This window comes from Carassius gibelio, chromosome B6 (assembly GCF_023724105.1).
Source record: "Carassius gibelio isolate Cgi1373 ecotype wild population from Czech Republic chromosome B6, carGib1.2-hapl.c, whole genome shotgun sequence".
NCBI lineage: Eukaryota > Metazoa > Chordata > Actinopteri > Cypriniformes > Cyprinidae > Carassius > Carassius gibelio.
Window position 1 is genome coordinate 28,162,454 of NC_068401.1, and position 16,905 is coordinate 28,179,358.

The following is a 16,905-nucleotide window of genomic DNA, read 5'->3' on the forward strand; positions in this document are numbered from 1 at the left end:
TGCTTAAGTTGCTGGTGCTACAAAAACGTAATCGTTAAAAGCAAGCCTCCGTTTCAACTATTCAGCAAACATTTTTGCATCTTTCTCGCGCTAATCGAAACACATTACATGACCGCTCATTTACTGCACAAGCCCGAGCCCGGCCCGATTGGTTCGATTGGCAATTGGCTTCTTCACACTGCCTGAACATGTGCAATTGTGCTTTTGAAGACAACTGACCACGCGCACCTGTCCCCGCGGTTGTCTGCTCAGACTCGATACACACTCTCCGATGGCGATGTTTACATGAAGCCTGCATAGCGGTCCATAGCGGACTCGCGGGTGCAGAAAGTATAAGAGGCTTTAAGATGCAGTCTGTAAGACGCGAATGGGAGCATGACCTGACGCACATTGCAGAAAATGTGTTCAGCATATGGTGAGCTGCAATTGAATTCGTGACGGAACCACTGCTTTAAACTGAATGAATGAATGACAGGTTCGTTGGTAACATCGCACAAGGCACATAAGAGGGTGACATCTAGTGGAGAAGATTTGTAATTAGATTAACGCTAATCTTACGTTCAATGTCTGCGGAAATAAATATGGAAAAAATCGATTCATGGCCTTTGAGAATCGATTTTGAATCGACCACATTTTAAAAAACGATTAATCGAAAAATTGATTTTTTTTTACCCAGCCCTAATGATAGGGGTAGATGTGACTGTGAGTTCCTGAAATTAGCCCCTCCTCCAGGGGCGACTCCTGACGCCCTGATGCGACAATGAGGGCGACCATGGCCTCTGGGTGTGGGACGATTAGGATGTATTTGATGGAACTCTTCCAGGAGCATGTGATCTAGGACATTGTCCCGGGCCACCCAGAAATGTTCCTCTGGTCCATACCCCTCTCAGTCGGCCAGGTTTTCCAGCTGGGCACCCCATTGCCGCGAGTCCAGGATTGCCTTCACCTGGTAGACGAATGGTTGGTCAAGAATTTTCCGGAGGAGGAAGTTCCTGAGGTTCTGGGGCACCTGAAGTGGCCCGAGAGAAGGGTTGAAGAAGGGAGAAGTGGAACAAGGGTGAATTTGGTACCTGGGAGGTAAGTGAAGCCTGTAGGTGACCTCATTGATCTGCCTCTCGACCGTGAATGGACCAATATAGTGGGGACTCCGCTTCCTACATGGAAGAGCGAGAGGCTCTGTTGGCCTGGATGTCCAGAGCCCAATATACTGTGAACTGAGACCAGAAGGGATTGCTGATGGGACCGGGGAACATAAATCCTCCCTTCTGGGCCTCCCAGTGGAGCAGGTTCTTCTCTAGTAGCGGCTTTGATGTCCTCGTCCGAACTCCAGACGATGGGGCTGATGATCAAGGCTGGAGGCAGTATAGGCTCGGTGTCCGAAAAAGTGTCCAATGAGTGCAGACGTGAGAGACTGCACTTGCAGTTTCCAGGGCGGTAGGTGATTGGTGAAGTTGAATCTGGTGAAGAACAGCGCCCACCAGCCCTGCTGGGGATTCAGTCTTTGGGTTTGGAGATTTTTATGATCTGTGATAACAGTGAAGGGGTAGTTAGCTCCCTCCAGCCAATGTTTCCATTCATACAGAGCGTGCTTGATCGCTAACAGCTCCCTGTTCCCGATGTCGTAATTCTGCTCCGCTGGTGTCAGTTTCCTGGAAAAGTAAGTGCAAGGCTGGAGACCAGTGTTAATTTTGACAGCAAATTCGGATTTAGTCTTAGTCTTAGTCTTTTGAATAACACACCATTTAGTTTTAGTCACATTTTAGTCATCTGAAATGTTTTAGTCTTAGTCTAGTTTTAGTCGACTAAATATCATAAGAGTTTTAGTCTTAGTCTAGTCTTAAGTCTTTTAGTCTTAGTCTAGTTTTTTTTTAGTAGAACAAAGTCAACTTAGTTGACTTGACTAAATGTTTCCATCAGTCTGTTATGGAATGGTATTTATAAAATAAACATAAGGCCTGCTCTCAATGAAAAATAAACATGCTCTCTGAAAAAGATATGCATTCGTCCTGATTGATATGCAATGCATATGACATTCTTTCAAGATGAAGTACAGTATTATTGAAATAGACAACCACCTATATTATATTTGTATTGTATGTTCATTATATTTCTTTATTTGTGCTATTTACACAAAGTTTACATTTTTTTAAGTTTGTTTTTGTTCATTTAAAATAGCACTGCATAGTCTTCACTGTAAAATGAAATACACAATCAAACCAAAATGTATTCAGACACCTTCAACGTTTCTTACAATATCACAGTTTATTTGCTGTAGTTTAGAAATTGGTAATAAAATATGACATAACTCAGGGTTAAACTGTGTCAGAACAACAAATTCATCTTGATAATGTCTGATGCAATGCTTAATTTGGTTCAGTCTGTGGTGTGAAAAGGTTGCATTAGAAATTAAAGAAAGAAACACTTAAGCAAAACATGCTCAGGTCCCTAATAATTTATTTTTATTTTTTTTTAGTCACTAGTAAAACAATATAATCTATTCTATCTGATTTTCGGATTGACTTTGGATAAATTCTTGTTAAAACTACAAAGTAATTCAATCAAGAGCAGTGAGTGATTTACTTTCATTTTCATACATTAAAGACACTGACAGCAGAGCTAGTAAATTAGGCGCGGTCACTTTAAGAGACAAATGCATCCATTACAAAGATACGCATCCGATTTCTTTCCAACGCTTTACTTTCACTGAAGACATAACTACCGACTTTTTCGAATACACTTTCCAAGACGGGTATTTCCACATATTTAGTATGTATTTGTTGTCGGTACAAAAGCAAGAAGACTTTGAGACGCGTCTCTTGCTCCCTGAACACCAGAACGCCACGCTGCTGAATTGAGCTCTTTCACTTTTCGCTTTTTCTTATGTTTATTTAAAATGCGATTTTTATTTGTTCGTTCAGGGTGCAGGAGGACGCAAACGTCCTGAAAGAGAGCTCGGTTCAGTGTTACGCGAGTAACCAGCTGCTCAGTTCAACTTTCCCGCATCGCGGGGCTGAAGCCAACTTGATGTGTTGAATGCTTGGAGCACGTTATAAAACGTATTCTTAAAATACACATTTCTGTTTTAATAAATGCTCATATTAAAACATAGCATTACACATAAGTAGGTACAAAAATAATCAGTGATACATTTACGACCCAAGAGCAAACTCATCTTTGTTCTCTTTTCTGTGTAACTGCTGCTTTGTTTAGCTGTTGCGCTTGCATTTGCCGCGGCTTTTTAAAATGGCTCGGCTGCTTCTGCATAGATCAACCTACCCTCAAAGATTCGCACTGATTGGATCTCTTCTCCATTCGTCCCTCCCATATATTTTCGTCTCATTTTTATTCGTTGACTAAAGTGTCAGTTATATTTCGTCACGTTTTTCGTCATCATATCTGACTTTTTATTTAGTTTTTATTTAGTTTTCGTCCGTGAAAAAGGTTAGTTGACGAATATTTTTCGTCATAGTCTTCGTCAACGAAATTAACACTGCTGGAGACCACAAACAGAGACTCTGGATTTGGGTGGCGAAGGATGGGAGCCATGCAGAAAGCTTCCTTCAGAGCTTGAAAGGCTTCGTGGGTGGTGAAAGTCCAGGACAGGGACTAGGGCTTACCTCGAAGTAGAGAGGTCATTGGGGCAGTTTGTAGACTGAAATCTTGAATAAAGCCTCAATAGAAGTTAGCAAATCCTGAGAACCTCTGGAGTTTCTTCACGGACTGTGGAACTGGCCACTCCTTGATGGCGGTTACTTTCCCCTGGTCCATCTGGATACCTTCTGGGCTGATGTTATAGCTTCAGAAAGAGATGGTGTTGTCGAAACTTCTGTAGGACCTGCGTCACGTGATGGCGATGTTCGGCCAGGTTCTGGGAATATATTAGGATATCTGCAATGTATACTATAAATGACTAGTGGAGGAATTCCCGTCATTTGTTGTTTGATTTGCATCATGTCAGTCTATACCACTTTACTGTGGTAAAACCACCCAAACTCACACTAGAGATCACTTTCTTATCCAGATATATCCGGCTGTTTAAGATTGTGATTCCAGATCAGGTTCATATGCAGACTGTCAGTGTTAGAGATCTTGCTGCGCTGGTGATTGAAAGAGCACTGATAACAAAGGAAACACGTGTCAGGACGATCCTGAGATCATGAAAGCGTCTGGCATTTCTGCAGCTGTGTGATTGATTCAGACGATGAAGCTGACAGCCATTGTTTCCTCCAGAGCTGTTCTCTAGACCAAGATGTTCATATCTCTGAGCAGACAGTACACGTCTGCTGACCTTCATATTTGTAAGACTTTCACGCTGAAGCAGCTGATACCTGAAGCTAAAGATGGCTCATGAACGCCTCGTTCTGGAAATTTACTATTGATTGCCGTCAGACACACAGACTGACACCAGAAGAGAAATGCCACATTAATCAAGACTCTTTATAGTCATACTGTCATTCACCATCTTTTCTAGTCTGTGCCACCTCTTCCTGTCTGCCACTTCCTGTTTGCACTTTTTTCCCTTTATTCCAGAATATCTGAATGTTGTTTCATCAGATCAATGAATCTGCAGCGCGGGTCATTAATGTGCAGCAGTGTCTGCAGGACGAGGATGAGGACAGGAGGAAGGTGGTTAGTGGTTCCTGATGCCCGCGGTGCTGCTCTGCTCGGGGTAGCATCTTTATTTGAGGCTTCTTTGGCTTGATTGTGACGCTGTGCTCCAGCTGTGGCTGTTTCTCTGTGCTGTCAGCTGACGATTGAAGATGTGTGGCTTTGTTCCAGCATCAGTCGAGCAGACTGAAGCACAGCGTTAAACTCAGACACTGGCTTTACTGTTCAAATCATCTTTCTCTGAGAGATTCATGTAGTGTATAATGTAGTTTACTGCATAAATTTAGCGTGAATATACTGCATTTTCTGGACTATAAGTCGCACTTTTTTTCATAGTTTGGCTGGTCCCGCGATTTATATTCAGGTGCGACTTATCAAAATTAATTTGACATGAACCAAGAGAAATGAACCAAGAGAAAACATTACCGTCTCCAGCCACTAGAGGGCGCTCTGTGCTGCTCACTGCTCCTGTAGTCTACGCTGAAGACATAGAGCGCCCTCTCGCGGCTGGAGACGGTAATGTTTTCTCTTGATTCTTGATTCTAAATAAATGCGACTTATAGTCCGGTGCGACTTATATATGTTTTTTTCCTCATCATGACGTATTTTTGGACTGATGGACTTTTAGTCCAAAAAATACGGTACAGTGGAGGTCAAAATCATTAGAACACTAGTGTTTCAGCATTTAAAAAATTGGTTTTAAATCAGTTTCTATCTTTCGCTGTAGTGTGCCAGTTGAAAATATCAGATTACATTTTGAAACATTCATTTTGCCATTAATTGTAATAAAAGCTCAATAACTACAAATAAATTAAATCTAAATCGGTTTAGCAATAATTAATCATATTAGGTCATGTTGTCAAATTTTTTAATTTTTTTATTGTGAAGTCCCACTAATAAGTAAAGCAAACTTATATTAACTGTGCAGCTCATGTGTGTGTGTGTGTTTGTGCTGCTTATAGAGTAACTCAAACTCAAGTCAGGTGGTGAATGACACACAAGTGCTGCACCTGATGAAGGTTTATTACGGAAAGCAGCTCTTGTTGACGTGACCGTTTGTTCATTCTCTGCAGAACTTGGTGAACCACGGATGAAGATGATGATGATGGTGCTGAAGAAGAGGAACAGCGTTAGAGGACGATTGTGTGTGTGTGTGTGTGTGTGTGTGTGTGAGCTGATCTTCATTTACTGTGAGCAGATAAAGTCTCTTCAGCGTCTGTTTCTCTCTTCAGTCTCTCATTACTCTGTCAGCTTTCAGTGACTGTGAAGAGTGTTCTTCAGTCTGAAGCTCGATCTGCTCTGATGAATATGATTAAACTCAACCATAACGGAGATAATAAACATCTTTGTCCACTGCTGTGTGCTCTGAGAACATGTATTTTCACTGAATATAAAGCAATATTTCACTATAGTTGATGCATTTTTTAAAAAATATAAATCTCTAATATTTCAGTATAGTGTATGCATTTTGAAACATAAATCTAATATTTAGTGTAGTTTATGCATTTTTAAATCACTAATATATCAGTATATACATTTTAAACAAAGATCTCTAATATTTAAGTGTACTTTATGCATTTTTAAATCATATTTCAGTACAGTTGATGCATTTTCAAACATACATATCTTTTAATATTTATACATTTTTAACAGAAAAATTCTGTAATATTTCAGTATAATTAATGAATTTTTTAAAGTAATATTTGCTTTGGCTATGAGGTAATAAAATATCTCCAGGAATTGGCATTAAGATCATTTCTAAAATCAATCTTTGCATCAGATTTAAGTTAAAAAATCTGATGTTTTCTCTCTATCAGTTCACTTTTTCTGGCCCGGACAAACACAGGTGTGAGTTTTGTGTGTTCTGTGATAACTGAGTGTTTGGTGAAGTCCTGCGAGAGCTGGTTCCTTGGATCAGGAACAGATCTCTGGATGCGTTGTGACCTGGCACAGACTCACTCTTGTGTTCATCAGGAGAGCACTGGTCCGTGTGCTTGTAGTTCTGGTCACACTGGTGGAGACGGATGGAGGTAACTGGGATCTGTCGTTCCCGATGTGTCGTACTGATCTCCATCACTGCGTGTGAATCACAGAAAGAGACGTGCAGCTGCAGAAATACAGTTTACTCGTGTGACTGAACATATGACTGTGCTTTATGATGTTTGCTGAGCCCATATGAAAATAAAACCAGGATATGAAACTGCTGTCTTGTTTGAAGTAGAATATTAAATGATATGAAGATGGTCAGACTTCCGGGTCAGAAACACTCAATAAAAGAAAGATCAGACTCTTTCTCAGGAATTGCTGCCATTTTTTCTGTCGCGTGACCAGGAAGAAATCAATATTTGAATTGTTTACACTCAATATTTCAAATCTGTTATTATTAAAATTACATAAAAGAGTTTTGTTTTTTGGGAAAAAAGTATAAAATATAATGATTACAAGAATTTCTAAACTATTCAGTCAGCTGACCTTTTAAAATATTTATTTAATTTGTATTAAATATTTTTCATTTTAGGTATATCTTTAGTTTTGTTGTGTACTTTTATCATTTATTTTTTAATATACCTATATAGGTTTTTCACTTCAGCTTTAGTTTTAGTTATTTTAATACATCTTTATTTTTTTTATTTAAATGTATTTTATTTTAATCAACTTTATTTCAAGCAACAACCATTTTTTAAATGGTTTTATTTTAAGTTCATAACCCTGTTAACTATAATAACACTGGTTTTAAGTTAATATTTTAATAGTTTATCAACACATTTGCAATTTATGGTTCTTTACTGTTGGTTAATGGTCACATGACATGCAGGGGAACAAATAAAATATTTCATCTTTTTTTGTGTGTGTTTGATTTTGATTCCTTTTTTTTTTTTTTTAAATATGTATATATTTTTATATAACTTTTTTATTATATGGTTTAATTAATTATTAGCCTTTCATCGACCCCAGTTTGTTGAAACATGATTTATTGCAATAGATTTCAAATAGACTGTCACGATTGAAATAATATAATGTTTGATTATTAATAACTAGTGCTACTTTGCAAGATAAGATTGTAGTTAAAAGTCTAAGACTGTACTGATGGACCACTAATGTGAATACTATACTGTATATTACCACTGAGAAAATAAATACACAGTAATTCAAAAATATACAGTGTGAAAGATTCTCAACATCATTATGATCATAACATTTCAGTGAAGTACAGCATTTTGTTACATATTCACATATTATTGGTTCACAGCATCAGTTTCTTCAAAAATAACTGATGTTCACTTGAAGATCTCATATGGACTGTATCTGCACTGTAATGCGGTTTGGATTAAACATGTTGATAGATGTGATGTGTGACATTTGAGGCAGACATCTGCTCTGCTGGAGATATTCATATATCACACATCCATCTGAAATATCACTGGAGCAGCTTTTATTGCATCACTCTCAGTATTACAAGTGAAATTGTCATTTCAAAAAGATTTAATTGAATTTACTTTCATATGGAATTTTTATTCTAATCTCTTGCACTTTGCATGTCATGAGGAGAGAAAGAGCTGCTGGGGAAAACTTCATTCACAGCCCGAAGCTCAGAAACAGACGCAAAGTGAACAAATGCAAATGAGTTGAATGAAAGTTTCTCCACAGCAGGTGCAAAGTGCCTTCAAACCATGAGAACATGAAAAACTGAGCTGTTGTGGATCCACACACACACACACACACACACTCGGTGATGGAAAAGTGTCTGTAAATCTGTAAATCTCTCAACAAGCGTATGTCAGAAGGGTTGGTGTGTGTGTGTGTGTCCTGTATTTGCATTTATAAGCATGCATTCCCCATTATGTCATTAGAAAATCTAATTCCTCTGATGGCTTTCAAAAGTCAATGTAATGATCCAGATTTGCTCCTAAAGGCAAGATTGGCTTTTTACTTTCATTCAGTCTTCCTTTTAAACACTTTAACACTTTTTTAATGCCGTGTGTGTGTGATGGAATCTCATTTCACAGCTCATTTAACACTCGAGGAAGCATATTCATGAAAATAAAGCCTCTCCGCCGTCGTTTCCATCGAGCTCCGTGTTCTGCGCTCATTATGACCTGTTTACTCGCTTTAGTATAATGTAAAATAATTGGATCTGACTCGTTGCAGTAAGGAGTATCTGATGAAGAATAGTTGGGCTGATGCACTACTGGAGGAAAACACAGCTTGAGTCTCGCTCAACTGTAATCTGCAGGAAATATTCAGCTTAATCACAGTTTGTCTGATAATAATGCAGATGCCAAACCACAACATGCTCTCGTGCCAACAAGCATTATCTGATTATGATTGTCATAGCTGGTCTGTCATTATCTCATTATCTTCCTAACAGTTTACTTCGTATAAACTATGAAGCATTGCTCAATAAAGATGCGCAAAGTTTAAAATGATGTTTCTGTCATAAGTCAGGTTTTTCTTCCGTTTTCTCTCTCGCACGCTCTCTCACTCTTTTACACACACACACACACACACCTTATTAGCTTTATTATTATACTCTTTCTCGGTCCCGCTGACCTCTCTCTCTTCATGCACCTGCTTGTCATTGCAATCAGCGCTCGCGCTGATTTGCTTTGACACCTGTTTCTACTTTGCCCTAAGTGTTCACCCTTTATCTGGTGGTTGCTCTGGTAGATTCTTTGTTGGATTATTGTTACATGTCATGCGTTTTGTCAAGCAGTTACATCCTGTCCGCATTGAGAGGTACTCACCTATTCTTGTCTTGTCTGCCTGGAACCGTCTAGCCCCAAGGTTGTTGCTGTATTCTGCTGCCGTTGCTGCTGATTGTAAACCTATGTGGTTCTCTCACCCTGCCTGAATTATCCACTCCTGAGCCTCAAGTCTGCTTCAAGGGAGTTCTGTTCTGTTACTCTTCGAGACAGGAGTCTTTCCGTTTGTTCTAGTTTCTATTTACCAGTTCTGTGTGCTGTAAGGACGGACTGCCTTTGTTATATATTATTTCATTAAAGACTGTTATTCCTGTCATCTCTGCTTTTGGATCCTTCTTTTACCTGCGTGACAGAATAATCCAACCATCATGGATCCAGCAGATGAGAGGCCTGTCCGGTCGGCGATCGAGATCCAGGGAGCTATGCTTGGAAAGCATGAGCAGGAGTTGGCCGCCGCTCATCAGGCTGTTAAGAGTCTTTCAGCTCAGGTTGCTGATCTATCTGCCCGTTTACTTCACCTGCATCAGGAATCTGCCATGTCTCACAACCGTCAGCTGCCCTCTGAGCCACGAGTCAACAATCCCTCCTGTTATGCGGGTGAGCCTACTGAGTGCAGAGCTTTTCTCATCCAATGTGAGGTTGTCTTTTCCCTTCAGCCCCAGACGTATGCAGAGGATCGGGCCCGCATTGCTTATGTTCTCTCTCTCCTCACGGGACGAGCACGTGAGTGGGGTACGTCAGTTTGGGAGGCGCAATCTGCATGCTGCAGCAAGTACACTCTTTTCAAGGATGAGATGATCAAGGTCTTTGATAGATCCGTCTTCGGCAGCGAGGCATCTCGTCTACTTGCTGTGCTACGTCAAGGCAGAAGATCTGTAGCAGATTTCGCGATAGAGTTCCGGACTCTGGCTACTACAAGTGAGTGGAATGATCCTGCACTACCTGCTCGCTTTCTTGAAGGGTTGAATGCAGACCTTAAGGAGGAGATCTATGCGCGGGGGTCGCCAACTCAGCTCGATCAACTCATCGACCTGGCCATCCGCCTTGACAAGTGTTTCGAGCAGAGGCGTCGAGTTCGTTCTCCACTTTTCACATCCTGTGATAACTTTCCTTCTGCTACTGCTTCTGTTCAGAACCAACCTGATGCTGTACCCATGCAGCTGGGGGGCGTACGCATCTCCCCGGAGGAACGACAGCGGCGAATTATTAACCGTCTCTGCCTTTACTGTGGTACGGCGGGCCATTTCGCTTCATCCTGCAGTTTAAAAGCCAAAGCTCGCCAGTAGACGGAGGAGTACTGGTGAGCGCTTCTGTCATCTCCTCATCACCAAGGTCTCGAACCACTATATCCGCTGTTCTCCGTTGGGCTGGTTTTTCTGTTACCGGTCTTGCCCTCGTCGACTCGGGTGCGGAGGGCAATTTTATCGATGAGATGTGGGCTCGTGAGAACAAGATTCCCTTAGTTGATTTGACTGATGTCGCCACTGTCTTTGCCCTGGATGGCAGAGAGCTCTCTTCTGTTTGTCGTGTCACCAGTCCGGTTAGTCTCATTGTTTCCGGTAATCATCTTGAGACAGTCTCGTTTTATGTTTTTCAGTCTCCCTTTACCCCCATTGTTTTAGGACATCCCTGGCTTATCCAACATAATCCTCACATTGATTGGGTTAAGGGGTCTATTCATTCATGGAGTTTAGCTTGTCATGTAAATTGTCTGGTTTCCGCTGTTTCTCCCGTGTCTTCTGTTCCTCTTTTCCAGGAGGAGCCTGATGATTTGTCTGGTGTCCCGGAGGAGTACCATGATCTGCGGGCGGTTTTCAGTCGTTCCCGGGCGGTATCCTTACCGCCTCACCGTCCGTATGACTGCTCTATCGAGCTCCTTCCTGGCACCACGCCTCCTCGCGGTAGACTGTACTCTCTTTCGGCGCCCGAACGAGAGGCTCTGGAAAGATATCTTGCAGAGTCTCTCGATGCAGGGATCATTACTCCTTCTTCGTCCCCCGCCGGCGCTGGGTTTTTCTTTGTAAAGAAGAAGGATGGTTCTTTGCGTCCTTGTATCGATTATCGAGGGCTGAACGACATAACAGTCAAGAACCGTTATCCTTTGCCTCTTATGTCGTCGGCTTTTGAGATCCTACAGGGCGCAAGGGTTTTTACAAAGTTAGACTTGCGCAACGCCTACCATTTAGTGCGTATTAAGGAGGGAGACGAGTGGAAGACCGCGTTCAACACTCCTGTCGGTCACTTTGAGTACCGGGTTCTACCTTTCGGTTTGGTCAACGCCCCCGCTGTATTTCAAGCGTTAGTAAACGATGTCTTAAGAGACATGCTAAACGTTTTCGTGTTCGTTTACTTGGATGACATCCTGATTTTCTCACCCTCTCTCCAGGTGCACGTTCAACACGTTCGCCGTGTCCTGCAGCGCTTATTAGAGAATCGCCTATTCGTCAAGGCTGAGAAATGCGTTTTTCATGCCCAATCGGTTACGTTTCTCGGTTCAGTCGTTTCAGCGGAGGGGATTAGTATGGACCCTGACAAGGTTCGAGCGGTTCTTGATTGGGCTGTTCCCGATTCTCGAGTCGCGCTCCAGCGATTTCTGGGGTTTGCGAATTTTTACAGGCGCTTTATTCGTAACTTTAGCCAGGTTGCCGCCCCTCTTACCGCTCTCACTTCGTCCAAGTCCAAATTTGCTTGGTCTGAGACTGCTCAGGATGCGTTTGACCGTCTTAAGAGGCTTTTTACGTCTGCGCCCATCCTGATCACTCCTGATCGAGAACGTCAGTTTATTGTTGAGGTCGATGCCTCCGAGGTTGGGATAGGAGCTGTCTTGTCGCAACGCTCCTCCCAGGATGACAAGGTTCATCCTTGCGCATTTTACTCCCACCGTCTTTCGCCCGCGGAGCGCAACTATGACGTAGGTAATCGAGAACTCTTGGCTATCCGTCTGGCGCTAGGTGAGTGGCGACACTGGCTTGAGGGAGCCAGTGTACCATTCATTGTTTGGACGGATCACCGCAACCTGGAGTACATTCGCTCTGCTAAACGTCTTAACGCTCGTCAGGCCCGCTGGGCATTATTTTTTGATCGCTTTGATTTTTCTATTTCATTTAGACCCGGTTCCAAGAACCTCAAGCCTGACGCCCTTTCTCGGCAGTTTGACTCATCAGAGGGTGCCTCGACCGATGAGAGGATTTTACCTCAGCACTGTGTGGTCGAGGCAGCCGTCTGGGGAGTGGAACAAGCGGTCAGGCGTGCTCTTTCTCACACTGTAAGACCACCCCGCGCTCCTGAGGGAACTTTGTTTGTTCCCGAGGCTGCTCGTTCGACGGTTCTTCGCTGGGGGCATTCTTCTAAATTAGTCGCGCATCCCGGAGTTAGAGGTACTTTAGCGACCATCCGTCAGAGATTTTGGTGGCCCACTCGTGAACGCGATATTCGTCGTTTTGTTGCTTCTTGTTCTATCTGCGCTCAGACTAAATCTAGTAATAATCCTCCGGCGGGTCTTCTCAGACCTCTTCCCGTTCCTTCGCGTCCCTGGTCGCATATTGCGTTGGATTTTGTTACTGGGCTTCCCTCTTCGTCTGGCAATACGGTCATTCTCACCGTCGTGGACCGTTTTTCTAAGGCTGCGCATTTTATTCCGCTCCCTAAATTACCGTCGGCTCAGGAGACCGCACAGATTATGGTTAATCACGTTTTCAAGATCCATGGTCTTCCTTCGGACATTGTGTCTGACAGAGGTCCGCAATTCACTTCTCTGTTCTGGAGGGAGTTCTGTCGCCAGATAGGGGCTTCCCCCAGTCTGTCGTCAGGATTCCATCCACAGACCAATGGGCAAGCCGAGAGGACCAATCAGATTCTTGGTCGCATGCTGCGTAGTCTTACCTCTCAGAATCCCGCGTCTTGGTGCGAGCAGTTACCATGGGCCGAATATGCTCATAATTCTCTCCCTTCGTCCGCCACCGGGTTATCTCCGTTTGAGGGTTGCCTTGGTTTCCAACCGCCTGTTTTCTCCGCCCAGGAGTCTCAGGCCTCGGTTCCGTCCGTCGAGGCTTTTATTCAGAGATGTAAGCGTACCTGGAGGAGGGTGAGATCTGCCTTATGTCAGACTAGGGAACGTACTCGTCGTGCCGCTAATCGCCGCAGGGTGAGATCTCCCAGATATTTTTGCGGACAGAGGGTGTGGTTATCCACCCGCAATTTGCCTATTCAGGAGACGTCTCGCAAGCTCATGCCTCGTTTTATTGGACCCTTTTCTATTGTTAAGGTCATCAGTCCAGTCGCTGTAAAGCTAAGACTGTCGGGTCAGATGCGCCGTGTTCATCCGGTATTTCATGTGTCTTGCATTAAACCCGTTATTCGTGCGCCCGCACGTCCCTCCGTTCCCCCTCCTCCTATTGACGAGGGGGCCTCCATTTACAGGGTTCGAAGACTACTCGACGTTCGTCCCCGGGGGCGTGGTCACCAGTTTTTGGTGGACTGGGAGGGGTACGATCCTGAGGAGAGGCGGTGGATTCCAGCCCGGGATGTCCTGGACCGCTCGCTGATTGACGACTTCTACCGGTCCCGTCAGGCTCCTTCCTCGAGCGCCTAGTGGCGCTCGTTGAGGGAGGGGTACTGTCATAAGTCAGGTTTTTCTTCCGTTTTCTCTCTCGCACGCTCTCTCACTCTTTTACACACACACACTCACACACCTTATTAGCTTTATTATTATACTCTTTCTCGGTCCCGCTGACCTCTCTCTCTTCATGCACCTGCTTGTCATTGCAATCAGCGCTCGCGCTGATTTGCTTTGACACCTGTTTCTACTTTGCCCTAAGTGTTCACCCTTTATCTGGTGGTTGCTCTGGTAGATTCTTTGTTGGATTATTGTTACATGTCATGCGTTTTGTCAAGCAGTTACATCCTGTCCGCATTGAGAGGTACTCACCTATTCTTGTCTTGTCTGCCTGGAACCGTCTAGCCCCAAGGTTGTTGCTGTATTCTGCTGCCGTTGCTGCTGATTGTAAACCTATGTGGTTCTCTCACCCTGCCTGAATTATCCACTCCTGAGCCTCAAGTCTGCTTCAAGGGAGTTCTGTTCTGTTACTCTTCGAGACAGGAGTCTTTCCGTTTGTTCTAGTTTCTATTTACCAGTTCTGTGTGCTGTAAGGACGGACTGCCTTTGTTATATATTATTTCATTAAAGACTGTTATTCCTGTCATCTCTGCTTTTGGATCCTTCTTTTACCTGCGTGACAGTTTCTGCCAAGATGAGCACAAATAACAGATGTGAGAATGAGCAACATGCTCTTATAAGTAAAGGCTATTAGAATAAATCAAATGTATAAATGCATACATATGTGCAGAATCAATGGCAACAGATCACAGAAACATGAATGCTTACTGTATTCAAATAAATCTCATTTCAGTCAGATGAACTAAAGCTATGATTATAAAACTGATTGCATGAGTCACGATCAAGGCTGGGAGGAAAAAGCTTTAGAAATCTGTGAAACACATTCAACAGCCTGCACTTTAGTTAAAATAAAACTATATTACCTGGTGCAAAAAAAAATATAGATATATATTCTGATTGCTATCATTTCAGAAATGAACTAATAATAAAAAAGGATTTGAATAATACATTTGTCATGGCACTCAAGAGTTAAATAGGAGTTAAAAGCATTAAATGCATCATGGCTATTCAGTTATTTGAATTAGAACATCAAAATTTTTCCATCTGGCCTTGTACATCACATCTATTGTTGGCTCTTTGATGATTTGCTTTTTTTCTTCTTCTGTAATCACTAAGAATTAAAGCATCTGATAGATGAATAAATGTAAATATTTGAGCAAACCAGTCAGTCAGATTGAGACTTGTGGGCGGGGTTAACAGAAAGTGAGCTGTCAATCACCAAATGTGTTATAGTGTGTGTGTGTGTGTGTGTGGTTCACTCAGTGGAAACACAAATGACGTTAAATGCTCTTTGCAAATACTGGCAATTATTCAAAGGCTGCAGACAGTAAGGTCAAAGGTCAACAATAGTTTACTATGATGTCACTTATCAATAGAGGAAATTATAATCTATGGGATTGTTATTTGACTGCTACAGGAAAACCATTCATCCAGTGGTTTTCCAAACACCTATATGTCATTTGTTTCTGGAGATTTCTAAATGGCTTAAAATGTCCAGGTTTTAACTTTGTTTACAGTCTCTCTACAGTCCTCATACATTACATGAAGACATATCTGAACTGCTTTTACCATTCTCTGAAGATCTCTCTCATGCCACGATTGGTCGATTATTTATAATTCCTCAGTGCTATTGGTCAAACTGCTTTTCAGTCTTTACCTTCAGCAAGTCTGAAAACAACTGGAAAACAAAGCTAAAACCTAGATATATTAGGCAATTTAAAACCCATGAAAAAGTAGATATATGGCCTCCCTTAAAAAGTCCAAATACCATGCAACAAATGTATTCTAATATTTCATTTGTCAGCTTGAAAGCTCTGAAAGTAAAAGTTTATACACTGTTTCTTGTCAAAACAGCAAAAAGTATAAGCAAACAGAAAAGCACCCTTTATAGCTGAGGTAAAGGAACTTGTGAAGTTGCACACGTATGGAAACACTTCTGCAGCTGTACGGTGGCCTGAGGGCGCCATTTCAGATTGAGTGTCATTTCACATGAAGAGCTGTGAGGAGATGAGAAGCGTGGAAAACAGCTTTACCTGAGACTCCCAGCTGTGTGTGTGTGTGTGTGTGTAAGATAAAAATACACTAAAACATGTATGTGTTTGCATTGGTGAGTTGGCCTATCTACACACAATATGTGGCTCTCTCGTGGTCCTGGTTGAACCGCCTCAGGACTGTTAAACACAGATCTCCGCTGTGCTTCTGTGGCTTTAGACAGTTATTTGAGGATCAGCTCCGCACCTCCAGGTGTAAACAGATGCCGTTCTCAGCTCTGAACCCTCAGGTAGAGCTCATCTCGCTGGAGTAAAGAGCCGAAACGTCCCCCTCCTCTGCCACCTGTGAGGAAATCACTCACCTCGCCCTGAAATACTCCTCAGAAGAGACTCTGTGAGGTATGGAAGATCATTAGAAGTGCATGGACAGTGACTGATTGGTGTTAAATGTGTGTGTGTGTGTGATGCTGCTCTGTGCTCCTCTCTGGATTGTATTTCTGTCAGTGTTATATGACAGAGATGAATGGCTCTGAGGGTTTGTTTGTGGAGGAGTGTGTGTGTGTGTGTGTTTGGAGACGGCTGAAGTGATGTCATGAGTCACTGGGTGTGATGTCTTAGCAAGCTGAAGATAAGTGTTAATGAGCAACCAAAGCTTGTGTATCATTCAGAACTGATAATATAGCCTACAGTAATTGTCAAGCGTTTGGAAACTTTTAATGAAGTCTCTTCTGCTTGCTAGGGCTGCTTTTATGTGCTCACAAATGCAGTAAAAACACTAACATTATGAAATAATATTTCAATTTTAAATATCTGTTTTCTATCTGAATACACTGTCAAATGTAATTTATTCCTGTGATCAAATCTGAATTTTCAGCATCATTACTCCAGTCTTCAGAGGCACTTGATCTTTCAGAAATCTTTCTAATTT

At 42.4% G+C, this 16,905-nt stretch overlaps 2 protein-coding genes across 6 annotated transcripts in view; both read left to right on the plus strand.

The window, feature by feature from the left end:
• The window catches only part of chchd6b (coiled-coil-helix-coiled-coil-helix domain containing 6b), a 105,491-nt gene extending 99,527 nt beyond the window's left edge, over positions 1-5,964 (plus strand). For 3 of the 5 annotated variants that reach the window (XM_052559310.1, XM_052559306.1, XM_052559305.1), the window contains one exon: positions 5,682-5,964. In XM_052559310.1, coding sequence (XP_052415270.1) covers positions 5,682-5,702 — 21 coding nt within the window. In that variant the 3' untranslated portion in view covers positions 5,703-5,964. The remainder of the gene's footprint in view (positions 1-5,681) is intronic. The other 2 variants (XM_052559308.1, XM_052559307.1) reach the window with 2 other exon arrangements.
• plxna1b (plexin A1b) overlaps positions 1-16,905 on the plus strand; it is a 210,976-nt gene that overhangs the window by 76,631 nt on the left and 117,440 nt on the right. The gene's annotated exons all lie outside the window — the stretch shown is intronic.